Consider the following 26,355-nt stretch of genomic DNA (forward strand, 5'->3'; position numbering starts at 1 on the left):
ACCTACAAGTGCAAGATCAATAGCAGTGCTCCTTATGGGATTTAATCATGATACCCTCTTCAGGTGGATAGGTTTATCATTAGATCACTAATATCATACTATCTTTGCTCTAGATGCTGATTTGCTTAGTCCATCAAAAGATGCTTCAGTTCAATTATTTTTATGTAGAAGTATTACCATATTATTTAATTGGAGAGGTGATTTCTACTTCTAATTTAGGATGATAATGCAATTTATTATTTCTGCATTACTGATGAATTCCAGTCTTAACAGACTTAGAATGTAATATTTTCATTGAAAACAGTATCAATGTTGTCTAATACACAGTTGAATTAAGGTCTTTAGAAATGATAAGCAATGAAAAAATTGTGTTGTGCTACAGCATTTCCACCCCACCCCTCAACCATAGCTAATTCAAAGTTAAAAAATAGCAACAACAGCAAATCTTCAGGCACAACTCAAGTTTCAGGAATATTTTAAATAGATAACAAACAAGGACCTACTGTATAACACAGGGAACTCTGCTCAATATTCTGTAATATGTGTATCGTATAGAGCTTTGTAGCTATAATACTTATTATAATAAAAAATAACAGTGATAGCAGAAAAAGAAGAAGTTCCCAAGTCCTGACTTTGGTAACACTTTGATACTTTGGGTTTTTTTTTTTTTTTAAATACTAAATTTTTTAAAAATCTATTTTGATGTTCCTGCTTTCCTTGGACCCTATGCATTTGTCTAATCTGTCTGTTGGATGAACCCACCATGGTCCCTTCAATGTATAGAAACAGACCAGGGTTTGAGAGATCCAGGTTCAAGTTGCAGCTCTTTGCTTTGCCCTCTATTGTGTAACAATGGCAGTTCATTTAACCTCTTTATACCAGTGGATCCCATTGTCAAAAAATTACTGTAAAATCTATTTTAGCCACTGTCTAAAATAATGGATGCAAACCCCGATGAAAACTATTACATAAATCGAAGAAAACAAGTCTGGATTCATAGAAAATAACATTTCTAAGAAAGAGATGCCTCACAATTATTTACATGATAAATAGTGTGAGGTCGTTGGTTTATAAGATTCAATATGGCTATGTTCTAGTCCTTCCTTTGGCTGTTTATTTCTGTTACAGGCAATATATGTGGCTTGTCCCATGTCAGTTGTCTTTTGTTTGTTTGTTTTAGTGTTTAATTCAGAAGGAGCAAGATTAATATCCATTCATGTGATGTTTTGTTTCGTATTACTCACAAGATGCAGCATTTCTGTGTTGATAAACCAATTCTAAGGAAATACTCTCTATCTTTCCCAAATATAAAGATATTTCTAAGAATGCATTTTTCAAGTGAATATTATCCTCACTAGTGTTCTAGAAATGTTCTGTACTGTATATTCAAAGTCCAATTTCTGTCTTAGAAACAGAGAAGTGTTTAGATTTGAAAAGTGGGTCAAGGAAATAGACATTTATGAATGACTATAGCATTTTATATCATTAATTATAGTGTTAGTAGAACGGTGTTTCAAGTATCTGAATCAACATGTTTTGCAATTTCCGTCCCTTCTATATTTTATTTGCACCTGCTTTTACATATTGTATGAAGAATGTTAGGACTTTGATGAATAGGCAGCCTAGAAGGACACGTCCCTGATTTTATCACCATTTATGAACATCTATTTAAAGTTGATTTAGCATTTCAAACACTCACAGAAACAGACCCTTTCATTAGAGCAAGAGCCAGAGGAGCATTTAGCTCAGGCCTCAAGTTCAAGAGTCTTCGTGTAGGCTTTCCATATAATCTCTGAATGGGGTCATGGAAGGATATTGACAGGACCAACCACAGTATTTCATTATGGGCTTTAATTGTGAAATGCAATTATTTAAATGTACCATAATTTCAGAACTTTTAAAGGACATCTCCTCATTGTTTAAAAATGTTCTGAGAACTTCAGCAGTGAAGGTTGCCCAGGACCCTTAATTTCAAAGAGGCTGGAGAGGAAAGAGCCTAGATAGAGAAAAAGGAATCATTTTCCCTCTTCACCTCCATGGCAGGAGAAATATTGTTTCAGAACTGAGTGTGAGGGGCTTCCCTGGTGGCGCAGTGGTTGAGAATCTGCCTGCCAATGCAGGGGACACGGGTTCGAGCCCTGGTCTGGGAAGATCGCACATGCCGCGGAGTAACTGGGCCCGTGAGCCACAACTACTTAGCCTGCGCGTCTGGAGCCTGTGCTCCGCAACAAGAGAAGCCGTGACAGTGAGAGGCCCGCGCACCGCGATGAAGAATGGACCCTGCTCGCCACAACTAGAGAAAGCCCTCGCACAGAAACGAATACCCAACACAGCTAAAAATAAATAAATAAATTAATTAATTAAAAAGAAAATACTCCCTCTAAAAAAAAAAAAAGAAAAGAAATGAGTGTGAGACTTGAAGAGCCTGTTGTGAGGGTCTCTTCTCCCTGTGCCTAAGAAGACTCTGAGATCCTTGGGTCTCAGTGAACATGAGGTGGGGTAGAAAAGATCTGCTGAGAGCGGAGTGTCTCAGTAGGTCTCCCTATAAATGGGTTCTGAACACCAAGAAAGTACCCCCTAATAAGGGATTTTGTCCACTTATATAACATATAGTGACATGCCCAGAATAAGACCACAGAGAACAATGTGATATAATACTTACTAAAAAATCTTTTCTAAGATACAAGGTGGGACTTGATATTATTTCATTCACACATGTACACATAGCATATTTATCCACTTATATAACATATTTGTGGTCAATACAGGTAACCTGTTTTTCAGAGTAAAAGTATAAAGGAAATATAATATGATTAACGATTCCAAGAAAAAATTGATTTGGAGCTAAGTAGTGCTAGGACACATAATACAATTGAGTCAGGTCAATGATAAAGCTCTCTAGAAGGGATTTCTACATAAGTGCTTTATTAGCACTGAGAAAAGAGCAGATTGTGGAGAGCATCAGGACCGTCGAAGCAAATGCAGCATCTCTTTAACTCCACCAGTTGGCTATTTTTTTCAATTGATGGTTTCTCTTTTATATAAGGAGAGAAAAGCCTTAATAGAAATCCTCTATGAAAATCAATGGAGCATTCTTCTCAAATCCCGTTTGTTAATGAATTTACTGGTCAGCTCTGTTAGTTCCCATGGATTATAATTCCATGTGAGTTAAAATATGAAGTGTCAGACTGGGCATGAATTCAGAGACTCAACTTCTGAATTATTGTAAAATAGGTTTTCAGAGAGTCAGAAAAAATGATCTCTAATCAGATAAATAAATCAGACTAAAGTGTTAGTTCCCTCTGTAAAAATAGATGAATAGGAATCAAATTTGTGTGTGTGTGTGTGTGTGAAGAGACAGAGTGAGCGAGAATGAATGAACATTTATATTGCATTTATGTATTTCTTTATTCAATAGCTAATATAAAATATTTTGATGAAATACTTTCAAATTGCTTTGCTTCTTTTCTCCCGCAATTCCTTGTATAGTACAAGGAAGTTTGTTTTTTTTTTTTTAACTGGACAACACCTTAATTTACAAATGATAGTTATATTAAAAATCAGTTTCATATTCCAATCCCAGTAGAGTTGACTGTGGATTACCTGTGTATGCATCATCTGTGGCAGATTTTTAGTTGTAGACTTGTTCCTTCTCTTACGGCCTCTTTTCCCTGAGAGTCAAAGAGATAGGCTAAGTGATGTGAACTGATTTTCACATGAAATTCAGGGAAAAATATGCCTTACAATTTTGGATTTTAATATGTGAGGTTTCCTCGATGCTGTGCTCCAGCAAAAGTTAACCCCATCACCATTAATGGAATTGGTGCAGATTTGTACTCAATTATATGCAAGGTGCATATTTTCCTTCCTTCTACAAGCTTAAAATATATCAACGTTCATAACAGCGCTGCGTGCACCTGAGGAATCGTCTATGGCAATTATGTCTAATTTACAACTCACTTATTCCTTTTGCTTACCTCATATTTCATGGACCAGTGTCAGTGCCAGTATGGTGGGAAACTAATGCCCTGCATCAGACTTCTTAGCAACACCATCAGCTTTTATTTAGAGATGTTTAACAATCTATCAGTTTCACTTCAGAAATCTTTGCTTTCTTGAGAGAAATCCCTTGGTTTTTGAAAAGTTAATATTTAAAGAATCACTGACAAGAGTAATGATTTCTAACTTGATTCTAGATCATGGTTCTGAAAAGAGAAGCTCTGTATAGGGCACTGGAAAAGCTGGCTCTGACAATCAATGTGAACTATTGTGGACATAAATTATGAAAAACTGACATAAAATAACAACTGAAATAGGTGGCCAGAATGCATTCCAAGTGTGTCATTTTCTGTGGAAGGGATGATTCGCTGCAGTAAATAGATACATGAGTTCTGTTCAGATTATTTTTTATTTTTCCTTAAAGTACTTTGAAAAGCAATAAGGAAGAAATGCTTATTACTGCAAAATCCGAAGTTTATTGTTTCACCTTGGGGCTAAATTTTTTAAAATCTATGTAAAATTGGATCAAATTTTAATAGTGCCAGCAATAAGTTTAATTGCCAAAACAATCGTGGGCAAATTTTAATAAGGAAAATTCACTAGAGTGTCTGTACACTGTGATTATTTTTCCTAAAAGAAATGCAGAAATATCAACAGCTCTCCATCCAGATGTGGTTGATTTTTTTCCTCCACATTGCATTATTAGCGATTATTACGAGACACGCAATCCAGTTGGATAGATATTTCTTGAAATGATGCATGGTACGCAATGCATGCTTTCATTGTGCTTCCTGCCGTTATGGAATAATGCGTCTTATTTGGAAATACAATGATCACTTCTGTTGAATCATGCCCAGTCAGCTTATATAATAACACCTCTATTTTGTGAATCATTTCAGATTTCAGAGAGCTATGCCTTCCTCCCAAGAGAAGCGGTGACACGGTTTCTAATGAGCTGCTCAGAGTGCCAGAAAAGAATGCATTTAAACCCAGATGGAACAGATCATAAAGGTAGCTGTAGTGTCAAATAGTGAGATTTCAAGTAATTTCATTCATAATGGCAATTTATATCCCACATTTTTATAAGAGTGTGATAGACAGAAACAGTGTAACAAGTCAGATCGTCTCATGTATTCAAGCAGGAGACAGTGAATGTTGAAGATTCACTACAAAGCAATTCAGTGTCCTTTCTCAGAAGAAAAGCAGTTTTGACTGTAGCAAATAACTTTTTTCCTATAATAATGTTTAATTTTCATTTATTGTGTGTATTTCATGGTATTTTAGATATTTTCAGCAAGGAAATTGATGTTCCATCTGTGTTCTTTTAAATCTACCAATTTCTTATTTCTAAAAGTAATGAATAGTATGGAGTTCTTTCACTGAAAATTTTTACAGAAAAGTTATAATTTGGCTTTGGCTTTCATTACAAATTATTTGGATTATTTTCCTAATGTATGAGTTTCTCTCAGAGATTAATCTCAAAGATACATTTAGGCTAGCCTATTCCCTTGTGTTGGAGGATGGGTGGAACAGCAAAAAATAAAAAGTAAATTTCCTCTTGAGCTCAAGTAGTCCATGTAGAAAGCAAATGTGGGGACTTCCCTGGTGGTCCAGTGGTTAAGACTCACTGCAGGGGGCACGGGTTTGATCCCTGGTCAGGGAACTAAGATCCCTCATGCCACACGGCACGACCAAAAAAAAAAAAAAAAACTCCTTTGCTGTAAGTGTGCAGCAAAGGAGAAAAATACAAAAATACCAATAATTTTGTTTAATCACTAGATTAGCTTCACTCATTGTTATCCAGGATATCAAAAATCTCCCCTTGTAGTTAGAAATAACAAATTTATCCATAGCGCTAATTTGTCCCAAAACACCTTTGTTGAATCTTACCAGTTATTTATTTTTTCTACGATCCATCTCTAATGCTACCAATCTCCTAAACACTTGGTATCTAGAATCTTATTTCAATTTGAACAAATTGGATCATTCTGAAATTACAGGTAGAAGGCAGTATCACTTTCATTACCCATTAAAAATGTTTTATTACAGATAATGGAAAACCTCCCACTTTGGTGACCAGCATGATTGACTACAACATGCCAATTACCATGGCCTATATGAAGCACATGAAACTGCAGCTGCTAAACTCACAGCAAGATGAGGTAAAATGGAAATATCTATACTTATGTCACAAGTCAGAATGAAGTTTGATAACCATGACTATCATGTTAAGCATGACGGCATTTTGAAGATGGTAATTTATTTATTTTTAATGAAAGGAGTGTCACTAGGACTGCACAGATAGAGAAATATGCAGAAATTTCTAGTCCTCAACAGAGATACCCTATCTTACCACTTCTGCCTTACTGCTGTGTGGGAATTTGCTCATTCCCCAGAAAGATTCATTTTCCTTAATAGCCCACCATCGAGCTAACCTAGGTAAAGTGCTAGAAAGTTCAGGGCAAAGTATTCCAAATGAGTCTGTATCTAGGGAAGTTTTAGTACTAAGGCTATTTTACCTGGAAATCAGAAAGTTCAATTTCATAGGTATTTCAAATATAACCATTTCCCCACCATCCAAATCTTGTGTATATTTTAAAGTTGTTTTTCAGTTAATCATTATCCTAAGTGTTTGTTTGTCTACTTCTCTGCATTTTCAACAATTTGTGGTGATTCTTCTTAACTAGAGATTTTTTGATGTTTCAAATTATTTAATTTGTATAGTAAGAGTCTAGCAATGTGCTTGTTGGCGTATATTAGATACTAAATGCATATTTGTTTAATATTCTTCTCTAAGATATTAATTAACTCACCAGTTTGGTTGAAGTATCTCAAAGGGAGGGACTAAGTTATATATATATACCCTGTGTATATTCCCCAAAACACTTATAACAATATGGGCTTAGTAAATCCTTTCTAACTAGTTAGTAGCCATTAGTTAATATACACATTCAGAGTAACTATATTAGGAATAGTTTCTCAGGCTAATACATTCTCTCCTTTTTGAAATTTCTCTAGAACAGGAAATGTGGTTAAATATTTATTTTTAAATATAGCATTATTTGGTGAGATATTACTAAATTATTTTACAATTTGTTAACTTTGTTCATAAAACACAAATCAAATTTTTGATTTTCCTCTTTATGTGAGCAGGTTTAATCTCAAAACTATGTTTATAAAAATTGTTTTATCTCAAGATTTTATGAAAAGTACATTCTGTAAGAATATCTGTATTAGGGCAGTGGCAGTATCAGATTCCATATTATTAGATAGCTGTATATAAATGATTGAATAACTAGTAATAAAATCATTCAAAGACAGGAAAGACAATTAAGAAAATATTACTGGTTATCCATCCCTGAGAATAAAAATATTATTCCCATGAGTCATCACATAATTGAAAATCTTTTAAAAAACTCATAAACTAGTTAAAGCTGTCAAATTATTTGTAGGAAGCTCATTTAGATATTGATCTGTTTATTTCTAGGCCAAAAAGGAAGATCAACTTTGTGCCAACAATAGAGTCCACATATGCTAAATCCTCTGGCTTCTAAAGAATCCTAAGTGTTTCACATAAGAGAGACAGATCCTTTTAAATTATAACTGGGTTAGGAAAATAACTCTTATCCTTACATTTCAAAAATGCTAACTTGGGTGTACACTGTCTTAAAACTATTCAGATAAATGATGAGTTAGATTATTTATGAAATTTTGGAAATTGTGATTATTGAAAGAAAGGAAGGTAGTTAAGTAAGATAAGTCATGTTAAAATGGAAATCAAGTAAGATATTCCTTTGTGATAAGTTAAATTTTAATAAATGTTTATTCAATTACTTCAATCAATATTTATTGAGTACCTTCTCTGTAACTGTCACTCTTATAGGTAATGGAGAAAAAGAGTGAATAAATTGACAAAATTCTTGCCTTTATTAAGCTTATCTTCTAGTGGCTTATCTAGACAATAAAGGAAGTAAATTATGAAAGTATGTATATAGGACAATACTAAATGCTATTCAGAGAGATAAAGAAGGCCAGGAATGGGAATCCCTTTAAAATTACAAAATACTGTATCCAAAGTAAGGTCAATTGACCTTCTAACAAACTGTTGATGAGAGTTTAAACCATAACAAACTTTCTGGGGGAGAGTTTGGCAATAATTATTTTAAAACTTTAAAAAGTTATTTATATGCTTTGACTAGAAATTTATACTAAGGAATTTGATGCACAAAACAATTTAAGTGTTAGGATGTTTATTGTATTGCTAATAGTGATGGTTGGAAATATCCAACAGTGAGGAATGTTGAATCTGCACTGTCCAACATGGTAGCCACTAGACATACAGGGATATTTAAATTTAATAAAAATTAATTCAAATTAACTAAAATTAAATTGTCAGTTCTTTAGTCACACTAGCTACATTGATTAGCCATAGTGTGCAGTTTGTATTAACCATTCTATAGAACAGAGACTGCAGCCTCAATCTTTGTGTCTAGCTCTTCTTAAACATACACACACATACCTTTTACACAGACGCACATATATATACATATATCTCAGATGGTTGTGTGTGTACATACACACGCATACACATACCATGGAAACAGTATTTTACTAGATTACATCTAGTTAGCTCTTTGTAGGGTATATAATAAATGCTTTTATAAAGACTATGTTCATATAGTATCCACAGCTACTTTATAAATACATATTGATCATCTTTACCATTACATTTATTTTTGTATGTGTTCATATAATAAATATGAATCTTATATACTGTAAAATTTGTTACATATTCTATATAACAATATCAAACAGTTTTGTGCTTATTATGGATGTGACATTGTTTTAACTACTTTAAATATATTATAGCCCCTCAATCATTATATAGCCCTATGAGATTGATACTATTATTATTCCCGTTTTATAGGTGAGGAAACTGAGGCACAGCAATGTTAGGTAATTTGCTTAAGGAAACACATCTAATAGGTGGCAGAGTATAAATCTGAATCCAGGCAGTCTGGTTCCAGAGAATGTGCTCTAAAATACTGTGATATTACAGACACTTAGGGTGTATATAATGGATATCTATATCATCTAGCTATGTGTGTGTATATATGTACATATATGTATATGGTACACATTGATAACATGGATGTGTGCACTGAATTCTGTTATTTTTCTTCTCTTTTGAACATATATATTTAATATTTCAGATGCTTTGGATTTTCTTAGAATTTAGAATTGGAGATAACATAATGTACCGAGAGGGCACGTGGCTGGGAGCAGTCTGTGTGGCTGATTGCCCAGAGGCCTCCCAGGGTGGCATTTCCTCGCTGAATTAATGAAGAGCTAGTGCTACTCAGTAGACCCAGACACAATCAGACCTTAGGTAAGGGAAGAACACCCAAATCACCTGGGCCTGACCTAGGGATCAGAATGCCCATTGTTAGTCTGCTAAAACGCTCCTGTACCTTAACCATAGCAACTTCTTTGCTGATACCAAGATGTCATTTATGAAGCCAGGAGAACTCTTCCTATTCAAAGAAGCTCTTTTCTTAAGTTTGGGAGACATCATAATGAATCCCAGTTCTGGTATATAATAGTATAATAAATTACTTAACAGCTCTGTGCCTCAATTTCTCAATCTGTAAAATTGGGTAAATGCTGGCACATAAGTCACAGGCTGTGATGAAGATGAAGTATGTAAGCAAATATAAATAACAGTGTCTGCAATATACATAGCAGCACTATTGCTACTGGTAATCATTACATTAACGTTAAACTTTCAGATCAAATGTTTACAAATTGAAGTTAAACCTGGTGGTTTCAATTAAACATTTATGATGTTTTACACAGGTTTCTAAGGCCTTCCTGCCTACATAAGCACAGCATTTGTCCAAAAATCAGTTCTCCAAAGCAAAAAACGAGTTTGCTTCGAGGAAATTACTATAGCAACATAGCATAGATTTGGTTTAAGTTAATATTTGACAGATTTTGATGAATTGACCATATGGCAAACTTGCCTTTTGATAATTTAGCCATTTGCTGATCTGGCTTTTGGTAAATGGATCTTGCACACTTTTACCTTGAACTTTTTGTGGTTGCAATGCCATATATATTCTCTTGTGAAGAAAGAAAGGTTGTGCTAAGATTAACTTGTTTTCCAGCAAATGTGGACTTTGAATCTAGCTGTGTAAATTTGTCTGTTTTTAGATTCCATTTTGTTTACCAAAGAAAAATTTTTAGTTAAGATTTTTTATTGCAGTGTCAGATTTTTGCTTACAATATTTTATTGTCATTTATTTAAAAAATCAAAACATGTATTTCTTTTTCTGCTATGTTTTGTGATTGACTCTTTTAGGAAGTTTTTTTACTAATTAAAAAAAATCCATTATTTCACTATTCAGATAATTCCTCAACTACGTCCTTCCTAAATACATTATTTTATGTTTTACATCTTTTACACAGAACATTGAATCTCCACACGTTTTCAAATTTCTTATTTGTTATTTCAAGAATCTATTCATGTGTAACATTTTACTGAGTTCTGTAAAAGCTTACTAACTGGCTAAACTTTAACTGACCCTATAGATAAAATGGTCATTATCTGAATGTATTATATTTTATGATACTTGATGATATTTTAAAACAATTTTCAGGATGAAAGTTCAATAGAAAGTGATGAATTTGATATGAGTGATTCAACACGGATGTCAGCTGTGAACTCTGACCTTAGCTCCAATCTTGAGGAAAGGATGCAAAGTCCCCAGGCTCTTCATGGCCAGCAGGATGGTAAGGCTTTCAAATTGAGCAAACAACCAAATAAACAAAACAAAACATTAACAAAAACCTGGATCAGAATTTGTTAAAACAACTCCTTCTTATTCTTGTGTTAATTTTTTATCTGTTTCCATGGAGACTTTTTTTCTGTGCACTCAGGTTATATTATCCGCTTCATTATCTTTAGATTCAAGTATCAATATTTGGTTTAAAACTGCAAATACTGGTTATAAAATCCAGGCTTGCCCATGTTTTGCTCTCCGAACTTAAAATGAGTTCTATCAATGGAGTTTGGGTTTCTGTGATGTTTTCTGGCTTTGGTTTCTTGGGCCATTATTCTCCTGACTGAATTAAGAGTTTAAAAATGGTCAAAAGATTAATTTGGATGTTTTAATTTTACGAAAAGACAAAGTTTTTGCCAAAAACAGTTGCTATAAAAGGACGGTTTTACCATAGGGATTTTGCTGGGTAAGAAGATTTTTGCTGCGATTTTGAGCTATTTTATTCAGCTGTAAAGGAAGGACAGATCGTGATCTTTTATTCCTGGGTCCATTGAAGATTCCTGAGTCATCCCACTCTTCTTGATAGAACAGTTAAGGTAGAGAAAACTGGACATGTAGAGAAAGTAGACTTAGCAGTTAACACTTTAGGTCTAATATATTCAGAGATCTTTTAAAACTATCTTTGTAGATTTTTGTCTTTGTAAATATAAAATTATGTATGCAAGTAAATGTACCTTACTTGGGTAATTGTGGATGAAAATTCACGGTTACAAATAGAAGGAAATTGTCCAGTTTTATTCAAAATTAGTTTATTATTCCTGTAATTAGCAAGTTTAAATGAGCTTTCTGGCTGTGTATTTTTGTGCCTACATCTGTTGAGAACAAAAAAAGATCTTTCCTTGCTTTCTCTGACACTTGCTGTTAAAAACTGGTTACAAAAGATTGCTGCATTTCTAGCTGCTGTTGTGTTCTTATGTTGTAAAATGAGAAATCCCTAATTTTAAGCATACAAAAAGTCTTTAAAAAGGTGAGGGGCTTTTGTTCCCACTTCAGATGCGTCTAAAAGATGTTGGTGTCCTTGTTGGCGTGAGTTACGGGGAAGGAGCAGTACATTGATCATCAGTGGTTTTAAAATCATATATTACTCGCTACATAGTAAAATAGCTATTGCAATAGAAATGACATTTATTTGGGAAATTTCTAAGAGTGTAGTTCTTCTGGTGTGGGTATAAATTACTTCTTTTCTTCTAAAATATTAGTAGATCTTCAGATTTTAAGTTTTAATGGAAAATATGTAGCACCAGGATGATGGAATAACTCTCTCTCTATATATATATGTATATATATATATATATACACACATATATATATATATAAAACTATGTAACGATGTAACTATATAAAAATAATAACTACATAACTGTATATAACTAATAACTATATATATATCACTCTATTAATATTTATCCATGTATTTTGCCTGTTTATACCATCATCTTTTTTATTCCTTAATTTTGGGGACCATAAATAATAAGAGGATATCTCTCATGACGGAAATTCTTTGTTTTCTTGATTGATTTGTCTATGGTGGATCTTTGGCTAGGGGACAGCTGATGTGATATAAATCTATATCAATAAACTGCAGTGGAATAATGTTAAATATTACTTCCTCTTAGGAGAAAGCACTTTCTCATCGTACATTGATGTATGCCTCAAGGATAAGGACTTACCTAGTTGTTCCTTATCCAACCTAAGCCTAAGCCTTTCCTTACATGTTCAATGACTTCTCTTCACACTTCTCCTTGAGAAGGAAAGTCTAGGAAACACTGCTCAATCGACTTTCTGAGTTTGTGGAAATGTTCTGTATTTGCACTGTCCAGTACCGATGGTCACTAACCATTGTGGCTATTGAGTACTTGACATCTGACTAGTGCATGGAGAGACTAATTTTGATTTTATTTGACTTAATTTTAATTAATGTTAATTTATATTTCAATAGCCACATGTGGCGGGTGGCTTTTTTATTGGACAGTGTATTCTAGAGCATTATTTTATTTTGACTTGGCAGTTAAATTCCTTTCTCTGCAGCCTTGGATTAGATGTGTCTGAAGTCTTTGGAGAAATTGTAAGAGAAATTCATATTTTAACAGCTGAAACTCCAGTTTAATATTCGTAAAATATGAACAATATAAACTTTTGAAGGTTAAAGTTAAATGTTCTATTTTCATTAACACTAAGTGATTACTGTTAAGATATTATTGTAAAGAAATTGAAATAGCGTATTGTGATTTTTTAGGAATCCTTCCTACTAATTATAACACAAGTAAGTATAACAATGTGTTATTGGACACATATTTCTATAAAATAGAAAAACACTTTTTCAGTGTTCATCTCACTATGGTTATAAAAGATCTGCAATCTATTCAATACCAAGGGAAAGAAAGAATATAAAATATAGATCATTTTGGAAATATAATTATCTTATGCATATCGGGGAAAGGGAGGAAAAGAATGGAAATATCTTGCCACCAGGCTAGATAATTAGGTAAAGGTGAAGAAGACACAAACCAGAATGAGGAATTTGGTAAAGAGAAGAATGTGTCCATTGATGTATAATATTCAGCTTCTTTTGCTTATTTTAACTTTATAATGCTCCCCTAACTCAATGAAAATAGGAAGATAGAAAATGCACAGAAACTCTGAATCTTTGCATAGGAAGCATTTTACCCTCATTTTAAGAAATTGAAATCTAATTTACATATAACGTCATATTATTTTCAGATACACAACATAACAATTTGAAATTATCACCACAATAATTCTAGTTAACATCCATCACCACATATAGTTACAATTGTTTTTTCTTGTCATGAGAACTTTTAAGATCTACTCTCTAAGTAACTTTCAAATATGCAATACAGTCTTATTAACTCTATGCTGTACAATATAGCCCTCGGACTTATTTCTTTTATAACTGGAAGTTTGTACCTTTTGACCACCTCACCCATTTTTTGAGTAAAATATATTATGCTATTTAAAACTTTTTTGCAGTCTTAAAATAATGCCTTTAGTTTAAAATCATTTAAAGATTGTATAATCATTTGAGTTACTCATGAAAACATGAGGTCCTTTAAGCTGCGGTGGAATATAAGGGGCTTACTGTGAAAGAGGTTCTGCTCTGTAGTGGCTGGGGTCGATGGAATTCCAGAAAGCGTTCCTGGATCAAAAAGCTTAAAGGTGCTCTGTACTCGAATGTTCATCAGTTTGTAAGTGTTCTTGTTCTGCCATCCATTTCGATGGATTATAAGTAGGAATATTGTCACTTAAGACTTCTGTCTTCCAATCTCAGATCCTAGAAATTTGTGGAAACATGGATTAGCTCAAAATAGTATTCTTTTTTCTTAATCAATTATTTATTCTGAATTTGTACATTCTAAAAACAGCTGATTTATTTTTTGTTGTTGTCTTAGGTTGTTTATTAAAAGATATCTGGCAAAAGTGTCAGGTTTAGAAACAAAGATTCAGTGCAAATTAAATATTCAGCTTCTTCTGATAGAGAAATACTTTTCTAAGAACGATTTTAATTGCTTTTCTGAGTTAATAGCATACTGTATACTATTGATATTTTTTATAAGGGAATATATGTGCTTTTTTTAATATATATATATTTTTAATTTATTTTATTTATTTATTTATTTTTGGCTGTGTTGAGTCTTCGTTGCTGTGTGCAGGCTTTCTGTAGTTGCAGCGAGCGGGGGCTACTCTTCGTTGCGGTGTGCGGGCTTCTCATTGTGGTGGCTTCTCTTGTTGCGGAACACGGGCTCTAGGCGCATGGGCTTTAGTAGTTGTGGCACGTGGGCTCAGTAGTTGTGGCTCGCGGACTCTAGAGTGCAGGCTCAGTAGTTGTGGCCCACAGGCTTAGTTGCTCCGCGACATGTGGTATCTTCCTGGACCAGGGCTCGAACCTGTGTCGCCTGCATTGGCAGGCGGATTCTTAACCACTGCACCACCAGGGAAGCCCCTATGTGTGCTTTTTGAAACTCAAAAAATATTATTACGTTATTACCAGCAAAGGATTTCTGTATTTTTAAGTCACAACAAATTGTATTTGCCCTTTTGCCATTTTTTTTAAGATTATAGGAATACAAAAGGAAGTCAAAACCTTCAGCTCTTTGCACATCAGCTTAATCAGCTTTAAAAGTAAGGGACTGCAATAGAAAAAAAAGTATATATTTCTCTTTGGCCCTCATTTTGTTTTGTTTTGGTTGTGACATTACAGGATATATATCCCTTAGGAGAATGTGTTGAATTTGCCTTGTCTCTTGGCTCAATGAAGTTATGTAGAGATATTTTTTAACATAATTTTTTTTTTGCAATATTTGGTACTTCATTAATGTATCAAACAATGACTTGTTTATACATTGAAAATTAGCAATGCTCCATGTGCCAAGCAAAGCGTTGTAATGTCTAGAAACAACAAAAGAGGGAGAAAGACTTCAGAGTTAAGAATTCTCTTAAAGCATTCATCAACATTTACTTGAATTTCTACCTGTGATGGACTTGTAAATAATGTATTTAAGGCAACTTTTTCATTCAAAGATGTATTTGATAATTCTAATATCATTTAGAAATGCATAGTTCATTTGCCAGAATTTGAAAATCTCCCTCTTTCTGTATAATGTTTGTATTCTAGAAATGTTTTGATATGCTTCAATTCGTTAGGCCATTTTTGATAAACAGGAAAAAATGAATTGGAATTTAGTGGCTAATGTGCATACAAATATTAGAATACTGTGTGTGTGTATATATAATCATATATATATATGTCTTACAATAATGCTTAATTATAATAGACTTAGAAGAATTTTAGGTCTTACTTCACTGCTAAGAGCAGGTAAATTTTTTACATAAATATCAGTTTAGTGAAAATTAAGTAATAATTCATATAAGCTATTAATATATTATAGGTAATTAAATACAGCCATGCCTCATTTTATTGCTCTTCAGTTTATTGTGCTTTGCAGATATTTTGTTTTTTTACATATTGAAAGTTTGTGGCAACCATGTGTCGAGCAAGTCTATCAGTGCCAATTTTCCAATAGCATTTGCTCACTTTGTGTCTCTGTGTCACATTTTGGTAATTCTTGTAATATTTCAAACCTTTTTATTATTATTATATTTGTTATAGTGATATGCAGTCAGTGATCTTTGATGCAAAAACTCAGTGATCGATGATATTACTATTGCAAAAAGATTGACTAACCATAGGCTCAGATGACAGTTAACATTTTTTAGCAATGAAGTATTTTTAAGTTAAGGTATGTACATTGTTTTTTGAGATGTAATGCTATTGCACACTTAATTGACTGCAGTATCATGTAAACATAACTTTTATATGCACTGGGAAACCAAAAAGTTTATATGACTTGCTTTATTACAGTATTCATTTTTACTGTGGTGGTCTGGAACCGAACCTGCATTATCTCCGAGTAATAGGTGAATATTTTGAATTCTAATGTCCAAACATGAACATGATGTATTAGGTTGAACCATATGAACTTGCCATATTGACTCAACCTAATAGTTTAAGCTCTAGAATAACTTAAAATAAAATAGAACATGAAAATTATGAAAACGAAATGTTTCTGAAATTGGGATATATTTCAAAATATACTGTTTCAGAGCAGTGATGCATACATATGTACAACAAACATTATGTATCTTGACTAGTACACTTTTAAGATGACCATAGTCTTGTTCTGAGTGTAAACATGGAAGGGAGTAAATTTAAAAATAGCAATTTAATTGGGAGGTAAATAACTGGGTAAAGTGATATTGTAGTGGCCATTGCACTTTTTCTTCTGTCCTTGTTTAGATTATATGCTGAGCTGACAGCATAGACTCCTACCTGGGGAACTTATTTTAAAAATACAGATCTAGGGGACCCACCTCACATGGGATGACTAAGGTGTGGGGAAAAGGGTGGTGCCGATGTTCCAGACTATACTTTTGAAGATACTCCTCACATTTCTACCTGGCAGTTTTGGAATGTGAAGATGACAACAAAATTGAGTCAGGTGGGTGTAGTTCAGATGCTCAAATGCTGTTTTTGGTCAGTGGTACCTTCTGAGTCACTTTCTGAGTGAGGATTGTGCAAGTTTCTATGGGTTTCAGTTAACATTGTTTTCTTCATTACGAAAGTTGCTGCATGCTGCATTTTTTATTACTTTTGAAAACATCCTTCTACTAGGCTATTATGTTTTATAGTCTGTTTGCAGTCCGATCTATCTGAATATTGTACACATTGGACTTAAGAAAACACACACACACAATACTTTTTTACTGCTCTGTGTACATGTTAATACAATTTTGGTAAAAATATGTTTGTGACTAAAATTACATCTAATGTAGCTGAATAGAATAGTTTTGGGTAATTATTAAAGCATACAAACCAGCAATAAAACAACTACTATTCGCCATTTAATTTAGTTGGAAAATCTAATAAAACATGTTTTTAATAAAAATGATGTAAAACAGTATACATAATAGGAAATTAAATTTAGTAATTAATTTTTAATAATGGTGAGTTTTAAGTAGAAAAGCTATTAAAATTTGTTCAGACTGAACACCAAATTCCCTACTGAGGTTGTGTTGTCTTGTGTAAGTCATTTTCTTTGTTCTACAACTTTATTTTCTTTTAACTGTTTCTAATTGTTTAGGAAATTTTGCATAAAGCAAAAATGGTCAAATGAATGTTGATTTATTTTCTTTTTACGTTAAGTGTAATAAAGTTTTTGACTTCCAAATTTGAGTCTATTCTTAACACTGTTACTGTTCTCAATTTTTAAGCTGAATACACTTATGGACTTAAAATACATGAAAATGTTACAGTGCTGCTGTTTTTTCTTAGAACAAGTTGTTCTAATGCCTGATTAAAAAGTAATTCTCATGGTAAATTTATTGAATTAATTATTCTGGGTTGAGGTAGTTAAGCTGATGAAGCTTTTAGAGAGCTTTCTCTTCATTGCAGTTGCTCTATAAGTAATTATATTATAATTTCCAGAAATATAAAGTATTATTATAAGCTAAATAAAGAAAATCGATAATTAATTATAAAGAATGTTACTATGAATTAGAGGAAATTTTGATTGCTAGATTTTTTTGTAATATTATGTATGCCTGTGTTTGTGTGTGTGTGTGTGTCTTGGTGTTTGTATATTTAATCATTTGAAATTGCTCTTAAGTAGTAATTCTCTATTTCCAAAAGCAGAAGAAATAGCAACTTGACTTACATATAAAGCATAAGTATGGAAAAAAGATGCTGAATTATGCATTTATTTAGTATACTTTTGTGGGGAATATTATTTTCTTCTTGCATTTAACATCATATTATTTGAAAGTTTACTTTTCTCTTAGGTTAAAATTCTGCTTTTTGATTCTTGTATTACATAAGTGATTTTTCATATAAGTGAGTGCTTGATAGAAATTTAGCTTATTGATCTCAGTCTGAAGTTTGCACACCCCAGAGACCAATCCAATCTTAGCTAGGTCCTGGGTCTCTGGAAAATCAGGGGAAACTGGCTTGGTTCCAGGCTTGCCTTGGAGAGTCTAATCTGATCATTAAAGGATGTCAAATTAATTTGGAATTTTACTTCTGGGTTAGTTCTTTGTTTTCAAGTATTGCTCTTGTGGTTTGTCATTTTCTTCATGGTAGTGATTGCTGGTTCATGAGTGTGTTGACCTAAAACAAATAGATTGCCAGACAAATAGATTGCCAGATATTTCTCCAGGAAAGATAGGTTTATTCCTGATTAGCAGAGAATTGCAATTTGGGGTCTGCAATCATGGTGAGACATACAAAGTAGCAATAAGTCCCCTAGTGGCAAGGGAGGGAGAATGTTTTTATAGAGGGGAAAACAAAGTTGGGAGGGTTATAATAAACAAAGAGTCCATGGCTTTTCATTGGCTGAGTCCTTCCAAGGAAAGAAGTGAGGTGTTTCTTCTTCCATTTGGGTTCTGTTGTCATTGCAGGGCATGAGAGTTCCCCCTTCTGTTCTCCCAACTCTATTTAATTGAGGTTTCTATTTATTTTTTTCATGTCCCCCTTTTGAACAAGTTCTTTCTCTGAACGCCTCGCTGATCAAGCGTAAGGTTTTCTAGTTTTAGTGGCTTTTTGTCCCTCAATTCCAAGAAGGACCTTTCCTAGGAGTAATGTTTCATGTCAGAGGGAAAGTGCACAGATGAGAAAACTATTGAGGTCACATTTGAATAATGAGGAGTGGTAGTAGGGGGAACTCTCAGGCACATTTTATCTAAGGTCCATATGTTATCAAGATCATAGACATCAGATATCATCTGAAGTGTTATGTAACCATCAAAGGTTTTGTCCAGATATCTTCCAACAGGCCTGGTCCTGATATCATAGGAAAGTTATTCTATCAAATGTCACCTGCTTCAATTCCAGGAAATCTTTACTTTCATGTCACCAGATGATGTGTAGGTCCATTCAGGGTTCGGTGCTTTCTGTAGGTGTGTCATTTGAATCTAAGAATCTATTTCTTGGAGTTTGGTGGGACAGGAGTTAGTTAGAAGTACCTGATAGGGACATCTCTATGGAATTTGAGGAGTTCTTCAGGAGGTGTTTTTTTCCAGTAGATGAAATCTCCAGGTTACAAGGTGCAATGCATAAGGTCTTCATCTCCTGATAGCACCCTGTGAAAAGGTTGCTCCAGAGGAGTTTCCTGTAGATCATCACGAGGAGTCAGGAGGTGATTCATCAGTGCTGAGCAGTTGTGAGGGACTTCATCAGTGACAGAGGGGAGGCAAGTAGTAGGGTTAAGGTTGCTACAATGTAAAAGAGATATGTGAAGAGCAGTTAACAAAAGGACTTCATAGGAGGTGAGGTGGCTGAATGAGAGATGATGAGTGTGATGAGAATTCAGGAGCGGTACAAAAATAGTACAAAAATGCATGAAGTACAGAAATGGTGAAAAGAAATCCCACAACAATTTTCTTGATGGTATTAACCAAATGAACAGTGGTGGTAATGGCTCTAAGACAAGGGGAGTAGCCCTTATGTGGCAGGGTCCAGTTGCTGATTGTAATACCCTGTTGGGTGGATGGTGGTCTCTATATTTTTGGGCAAGTGCCCCAAGGACATTTCCTTCCTTTTCATGTACAAAATGAAAAAAGGTCATCTGATAATTGGGCTGCCCAAGGGCAGATGGGTTCATCAAACTCTCCTTTAAAGGCTGTGCCATTCAGTTACTCCCATAGAATTGGCTCAGGGTTGTTGTTCTTTAGTAAAACATATAGAGGTTTGGCCATAAGAGAGAAATTTGGAATCCTATTTCAGCAATAACTAACTGGCCAGAGAAAGCCTTGCAGCTGGCACTGAGCTTTGGGTTTAGGGAAGTTTAGGACAACTTGAAGCCTGTCTGCATCTAGGTGTAGCCCTTGTTCTGATATCAGACGCTATATTGAACCTCGGTTTGGAAAAAATGCAATTTTTTTGGCAACTTATGTCCCTTTAAGGCTGAAAGCTTTAGCACATGGATGTGGCCTTCCTATGAGGAGGCTTGAGAATGAGAGCAAAGAAGCGAATCGTACACATTTTGCAACAAAATAGAACCTCTAGAGAACTTTATATCATCCAGATCAGCCTTCAGGATTTGCAAGAAATAAGAAGGACTCTCAGTAAAACCCTGAGGCATTACTGTCCAGGTGAATTGTTTTTCTTCCCAAGTGAAGGCAAAAAGGTATTGACCAGCTTCATCAATACTGGAATACTAAAAAATGCACTGTTTAAATCAATTACAATAAAGAATTTACTTCCAGTAGGAATGAATAGGTATTAGTAACCTATGAGGATTAGGAACAACAGAGTGTAGAGGGTTAACAGTATCGTTTATTGCTTAGAGGTCCTAGATACACCTTCACCCTCAGCCCTTAGGTTTTTGCACCAGTAAAATAGTAGCACCAGGGGCTACTACAAGAGATAATGAGGCCTTCAGCCTTGAAATCTTCTATTATGGGTTTTATGCCTTGAAGGGCTGCTTTACTTATAGGGTATGGATTGATTCTGGGAAGAGGTTTTGAGGGATCTATCTGAATTTTGATGGGAGATGTGCTGTGAATTTTGCCAGTATCAGTTGGAGGTTTTTCCCATAAGGAGTATGGTAGCTAATTCAATAGGAACAAAGAGTGTTTCCAGAATCAGCTCGAGTACCATCAGAAATGGAACAAATGAAATATGCCAAAGGGTTATTTAATTCACCTGGTTGGTTACTTGATGACTACTGTGAAATTCTAGAATGATTTACCCCTTTTGGGAGAAAAAAATCCCAGCATGATATTTCCCTAAGAATTCCCAGCCTAATAAATGTATAGGGACTGAGGAACTAAAGGGGAAAAAAATGATGTATATTTCTCAAAGGGCCTAAACAAAAGGGAGTAGGTTCAGAGACAGCTTCATAAGAGACTCCCCACTAGAACTGTTTCAGTATTCTGAGACAGGGGCTGCTTTATAGCAGTGTGTTTGAGTACGAAGAAGGTGGCTCCAGTGTCAGGATTGGAAGAAATTCATCCTGAATCTGGAAAAATCTTTCTCCAAGCCAATTAAGAGGGAGGATTGGGAAGAGCCCTATAGTTCTTTGGAGGCTTGTTATTGAGAGTCGGCAGGACGTTAGAAAAACAGGTTAGAAAGCACCTAAAGTTCCTAAATTTATAACAGTCTCTTTTCTAATGTCCTGGCTCTTTGAAATGATAGCAGAAACTAAGAGGGTTTTGGTTTCGTCTAGGAGTCTTCATTTGCTGGATGTGAAGATTAAGAATTTTGATGGTCTTCCTTTTAGGTGACTTATCTAGGGTGTGAGAGAGCTGGTTTTCTAGATTAACTGAATCTGGAGTGGGCATAGCTTCCCATTCCATCCTGTCCTTTTTAATAGAAGGGGAATGTCCTGGTTGAGCCCTTTAATAAGCATAGAGTTAAAAGCTACCTGGAAGGAACCAACATCTGAAAGACCAGAATTTTCTTTAAAAATAATCTGAAGTCAATTGTGAAGTCATGAACAGGTTCATCGGATTTTTGTTTGCAGGCCTGAATCTTGTTCCAATCAACAAGCTTTGGAAAAGCCCTGCGAATTGCCCGATGAAGTTGCCTAGCAATTGTTCAAGCCTGATCCTATACAAGTTAGCAGGCTGGTCTCCCTATTTTAATTCCAGAGACCTTTCAGAATTTTCCCAATTAGTGGTTTTCATCCAGTGCTGGGCCCGGCCTTTACCAACAGGCTTATGATCTACTGATACAAATCTGAGAAACCAGGTTGGTAAGTTTAAATGACTATATTAAATTCCTCAGCAAGTCCGTGAATATCTTTGGTTACTTTAGGAAAATTTTTGGCTATGGCTCGCAGTTAAGCTTTAGTCCAGGGAATATAAGAAATTAAGGGTTTAGCCTCTGGATCCTCAGAGGGTTTAATTCTAAAGGGGCAAATCCTGGTAAGTGTAGAGAAAAAGGGAGAGGGAAGAGCTTCAGAAAGAGGGGGAAGTTAGGAGAGAGAATTGGTGTGGGGGAATTGAGGGCATAGAGGAGGCATAGTTGTAGTAGGAGGGAAGTAGAAAGATGGTGCTGGAGGTTGAGTCTGACCATAAGCAGCTGAGGGAGAGAGGCAAGATGGCACCAGAGGCCGAACCTGAGACCAAACAAATGAAGGAAGAAGAGCCTGAGGCTTTGGGAGCCATTTTTCTTTCTTTAATCATTTGTTTGCCTCGGTTAATCTTAAAACCTTAATTTTCAGAGAGGCAATTTTAGACTCCTGGTAATGTTAGAAAGCCTGAAAATACCAATCAAAATAAGTATTCTACTCAGTTCTGGAAATTTTTGAGTTATGTAGTCCAATTCCATTTTCAGGAAATTAAGTTTGGTAATTTCCAAAGTTCTCCATGATGGCCTTTGATACTCTAAATTGTCTTTGGTCAAGTTAGTCCATTTACTTATAGATGTACATGAGGAGAGACCGTGGTTTTTAAGCATAAATTTGGCCAGAGTCTGGTGGGGGCACCCTCAAAATATTTAGATAACTGAGATCCCATTTCTTAGAGGTTTTTTTCTAGAGTAAAAGAACACTTTTCAAACAGCGTAAGTAACCTACAGCTTAAACACCTCAATTCAGACAGCTTCCAACTTAAACAGTTTCCAAATTGAATAGCCTTTAAGGCCTAACACCAGCTAGTCTAAGGAAACAGGACTGTCCTGGAGGAACCAAAGGCTTTCCAGCCAGTTGCCGGAGAACAGCCTCTATTCCAAAAGAATGGGCCAGCAGGATGGCTGAACTTTCACAGTTTTAGTGAAGCAGCCCCTGTTCCCAAAGGAATGGGCAGATGGCTTCTCAGCCAGCTTTGGTTGAAACAGTCTGATCTCAAAATCAGACCATAGCACTGAGTGAGTACTCACATACAGAACAAGGCCTTTACCAGATAGACAAAAACCGTAAAATAGATCCCAGATAAAGCCTGGAGAGCTTCAAACACAAAGAGGGTGTGAACTCAGATCTAGGAGAAAGATATACCTTCATACTTCAAGGTTGGCAAGAAAGCAGTGAACAACAATGGGCTCATTTATGGATACCACACTCATTTGCCTACCAGCCCAGGAGCCTTCAGGGGTCTTCTCTGGTCTCTGTATGGCCACCAAAATGTTGACGTAAAACAAATAGACTGCCAGATATTTCTCCAGCAAAGATGGGTTTATTCAGGAACAGCAGAGAATTATAAAATTATAATTTAGGATCTTTAGCCATGAGGAACCTCACACAAGTCCCCACACGCAAGGGAAGGTGCACTCTTTTACAGAAGGGAAAAGGGAATTTGGAGGACTATAGTAAACAAAGAGTCATGGGTTTTTGTGGGCTGAGTTCGTGCCAGTAAAGAAGAGGTATCTTTCTTCTTCCCATTGAGTGCTGCTATCATTGCAGGGAATGAGAGCTCCCCTTTCTGGTCTCCCAACTCTGTTTAATTGAGGTTTCTGCTTATTAATTTTTTTACGCATGGATCCAGTGGTCCATGTTTCAGTGTCCCTGGGAGAGGCCAAAATTCTACTGGAATCAAGTAGAAGATGCTAGAACCATTAGTCCTTGAATATTGATTTTTATCTGTCTGATAATGCATAAATAAGGTCAAGAATTCACATGACTGTGGAAGGAAGTTAGAAAGTACATATCCTTTGTGAATTCATTCAAATAAAATTTGAACCTATAAATCCATGAATCTTTACCATATTATAGAATCAGAACCACTTGAATTTTCCCAATTTGAAAGTCTTGAGCAATGAACTTTTTTTTCTAATTTTTTTTGTTTCCTTTTACTATCACTTGGCTAGCCTTTATAAGCTCTCACTGTAAAGCCAACACCATGCTGTGTTTCTTTACAAATTTCTTGTTGCTTATGTGGGTCAGCTAGCTATTATTTTGTTATAAAACAGTTTTAGCCTTTAGGCAAAAATAATCTCAGTGGAGTAGGGCTTTGAAGCTGCTGTTGCAAGAGAGTTGTATAGAGAGATAAAGCAGTTACAAAATGGGCTAAATTGACCATAAAAAATCTTTATTTACTAGGTTTACAAAGATCATAGTTAGATGGTAGGTTGATAGAAGGAAATAACAGTTGGAGGGTATTAAAGAAAGCAGTTGAAAGGATATTTCATTCATTATAAATTTATGGTATAATTGGTTTCTTATCAGTCTCATTTTATTTGATGGGGAGCGCCTTGGGGGCAGGAAACAGAGTGTATCTTGTGCATCCTAGCTTACTGCCTTGGAGCCCAGCACAGTGTTTGACATATAGTAGAATGTAGTTTTTGAATTGAAATGGTGTGTTGAGATTTTTTCTTCGTTTGCTTACTTCTGTAGTGAAAATGTACTCAACTCTTAGACTCAGTCTTTCTTGCCAAATATTGGACAGGAAGTTAGTTGATTTCCTTGCACATGAGTGAGTAGTCAGCTGTCTTTTTTTACACCTTTCTTTGGAGTTCCTGATGCCTGTGCTGTCTGCCTTGTCTACCTCCTAAATCCTGTCAGGAGCAATGGAACAGTAAAGTAACTTTGAGATCTGGAAGTGAATTCATTCACAAGGCAACTCTTAATTTTAAAGCAACTCTTAATTTTAAATCTTGAGACCTGATTTCTTGGCCCAGCTCTGCCAGTAACTAATTTTTCAGCCTTATTTAAGAACTGTTAACATATTTGGGCAACCATTTCTACATCTGAACATGAGAAGCTTCGATAAACCCTCTGTAAGATTCATCCTAGCCCCAGAACACTCTGAGTGTTCACCCTTTTAGGATTCTCTTTTTTGTCTATAATATTTTCTGTTGTCTTCATCCTGACAAAACATTTTCCTTTAAAAAATAAACAGGGCTCCATTGTTTTCTATGTGTCTCTAAACTGGTTTAAGTGTTTTCTCATGCTAGAGAAAAGGGATTAAAGAATGATGGAGACACCCCCATCCTTCTCCCAGCAGCCTTTCCCATCTTTAAAGAGCCATTTTAATTCCAAGATACACATATGATGAGTACTTAGAAAACCAGGGTGATTGCTGAAGGAGCAGACTTCCCACTCTTCCAGTTTATCCCTCTTTCCTTGACTGCAGGAGTCACCCAGAATCATTCTCTGTCTTCTTTTTACTGCCAATCTTCCATGCATTTGGTAAGAAACTGTGTTTAACACAAAGACTGATGGGTCTTGCTAAAATGTGAAATTAGCATTCCCTTCTTTTCCTCTTCTTTATGAACATCATTTATAAGAACCCTTATTCCTATTCCTTCCCAAATGTATGTGTGTACATAAGCATGTGCATATATATGTATGTGTGTATATAGAGATGGAGAAAAGGAGGGAGGGAGGGGGAGAGAGAAAGAACAAGAGTTTTAGTGCTTTCAGCAATAATGATTGTTTTCCTTCAAGTGTTTTTCATAAAATTTGTCCTGAGGTACTGGAGGGTCTTGGGATTTCCTTCAACAGCAACATCATTAAAGCTTTGACAACTTCAAAATGTCTATATACATTTCAGAAATTTTGAGTGTTTTGACAATCAAATATCATCAATCAGCCTATCTTTCAGTATGCAGATTTATTTCACTAATATATCCACTAACATCTCATTATTGCTGCAGTATAACAGCGTCTTGGAGAATAGATTCTAGCATCATAAAAATAAAAAATACAGCTCATAACTACTTAGCTCTGTCTTTATTCAAATCTGTGATAAGGCAATCAGGAAAATCAGATTAGCATTATAGGTACAGGGGAGCTTAGTACACTGAACCCTGAGGTCAGTGTTCTAAATTGGTGTCAGTGAGGACATGCTTACTCTCTTACTGCATGCCCACAGCATCAGTGGTTTATCTATCTAAAATGGCATGTGCATAATTCTATTTTAGAGTTGATGAAAAAGATCTAAATTCTCATCTGGATCCAACCATCTAAAAATCAGATTATTGTTTTACATATTTCCAAATGAAAGTGAAGATAGATGATGAGGAGAAATAAAATGTCTTGACTGCTTAGTGTATGCCAGGCAC

At 35.0% G+C, this 26,355-nt stretch overlaps 1 protein-coding gene across 9 annotated transcripts in view; it reads left to right on the top strand.

Annotated features, from left to right (window-relative positions):
- Positions 1 to 26,355, top strand: part of NOL4 (nucleolar protein 4) — a 410,102-nt gene that overhangs the window by 109,256 nt on the left and 274,491 nt on the right. For all 9 annotated transcript variants that reach the window (XM_082354304.1, XM_082354303.1, XM_082354305.1 and 6 more), the window contains 3 exons: positions 4,899 to 5,010; positions 6,049 to 6,161; positions 10,659 to 10,791. In XM_082354304.1, the coding sequence (XP_082210430.1) occupies positions 4,899 to 5,010; positions 6,049 to 6,161; positions 10,659 to 10,791 (358 nt within the window). The remainder of the gene's footprint in view (positions 1 to 4,898; positions 5,011 to 6,048; positions 6,162 to 10,658; positions 10,792 to 26,355) is intronic.

The sequence above is a fragment of the Balaenoptera borealis genome, assembly GCF_965194805.1.
Source record: "Balaenoptera borealis genome assembly, chromosome: 14".
Lineage (NCBI taxonomy): Eukaryota > Metazoa > Chordata > Mammalia > Artiodactyla > Balaenopteridae > Balaenoptera > Balaenoptera borealis.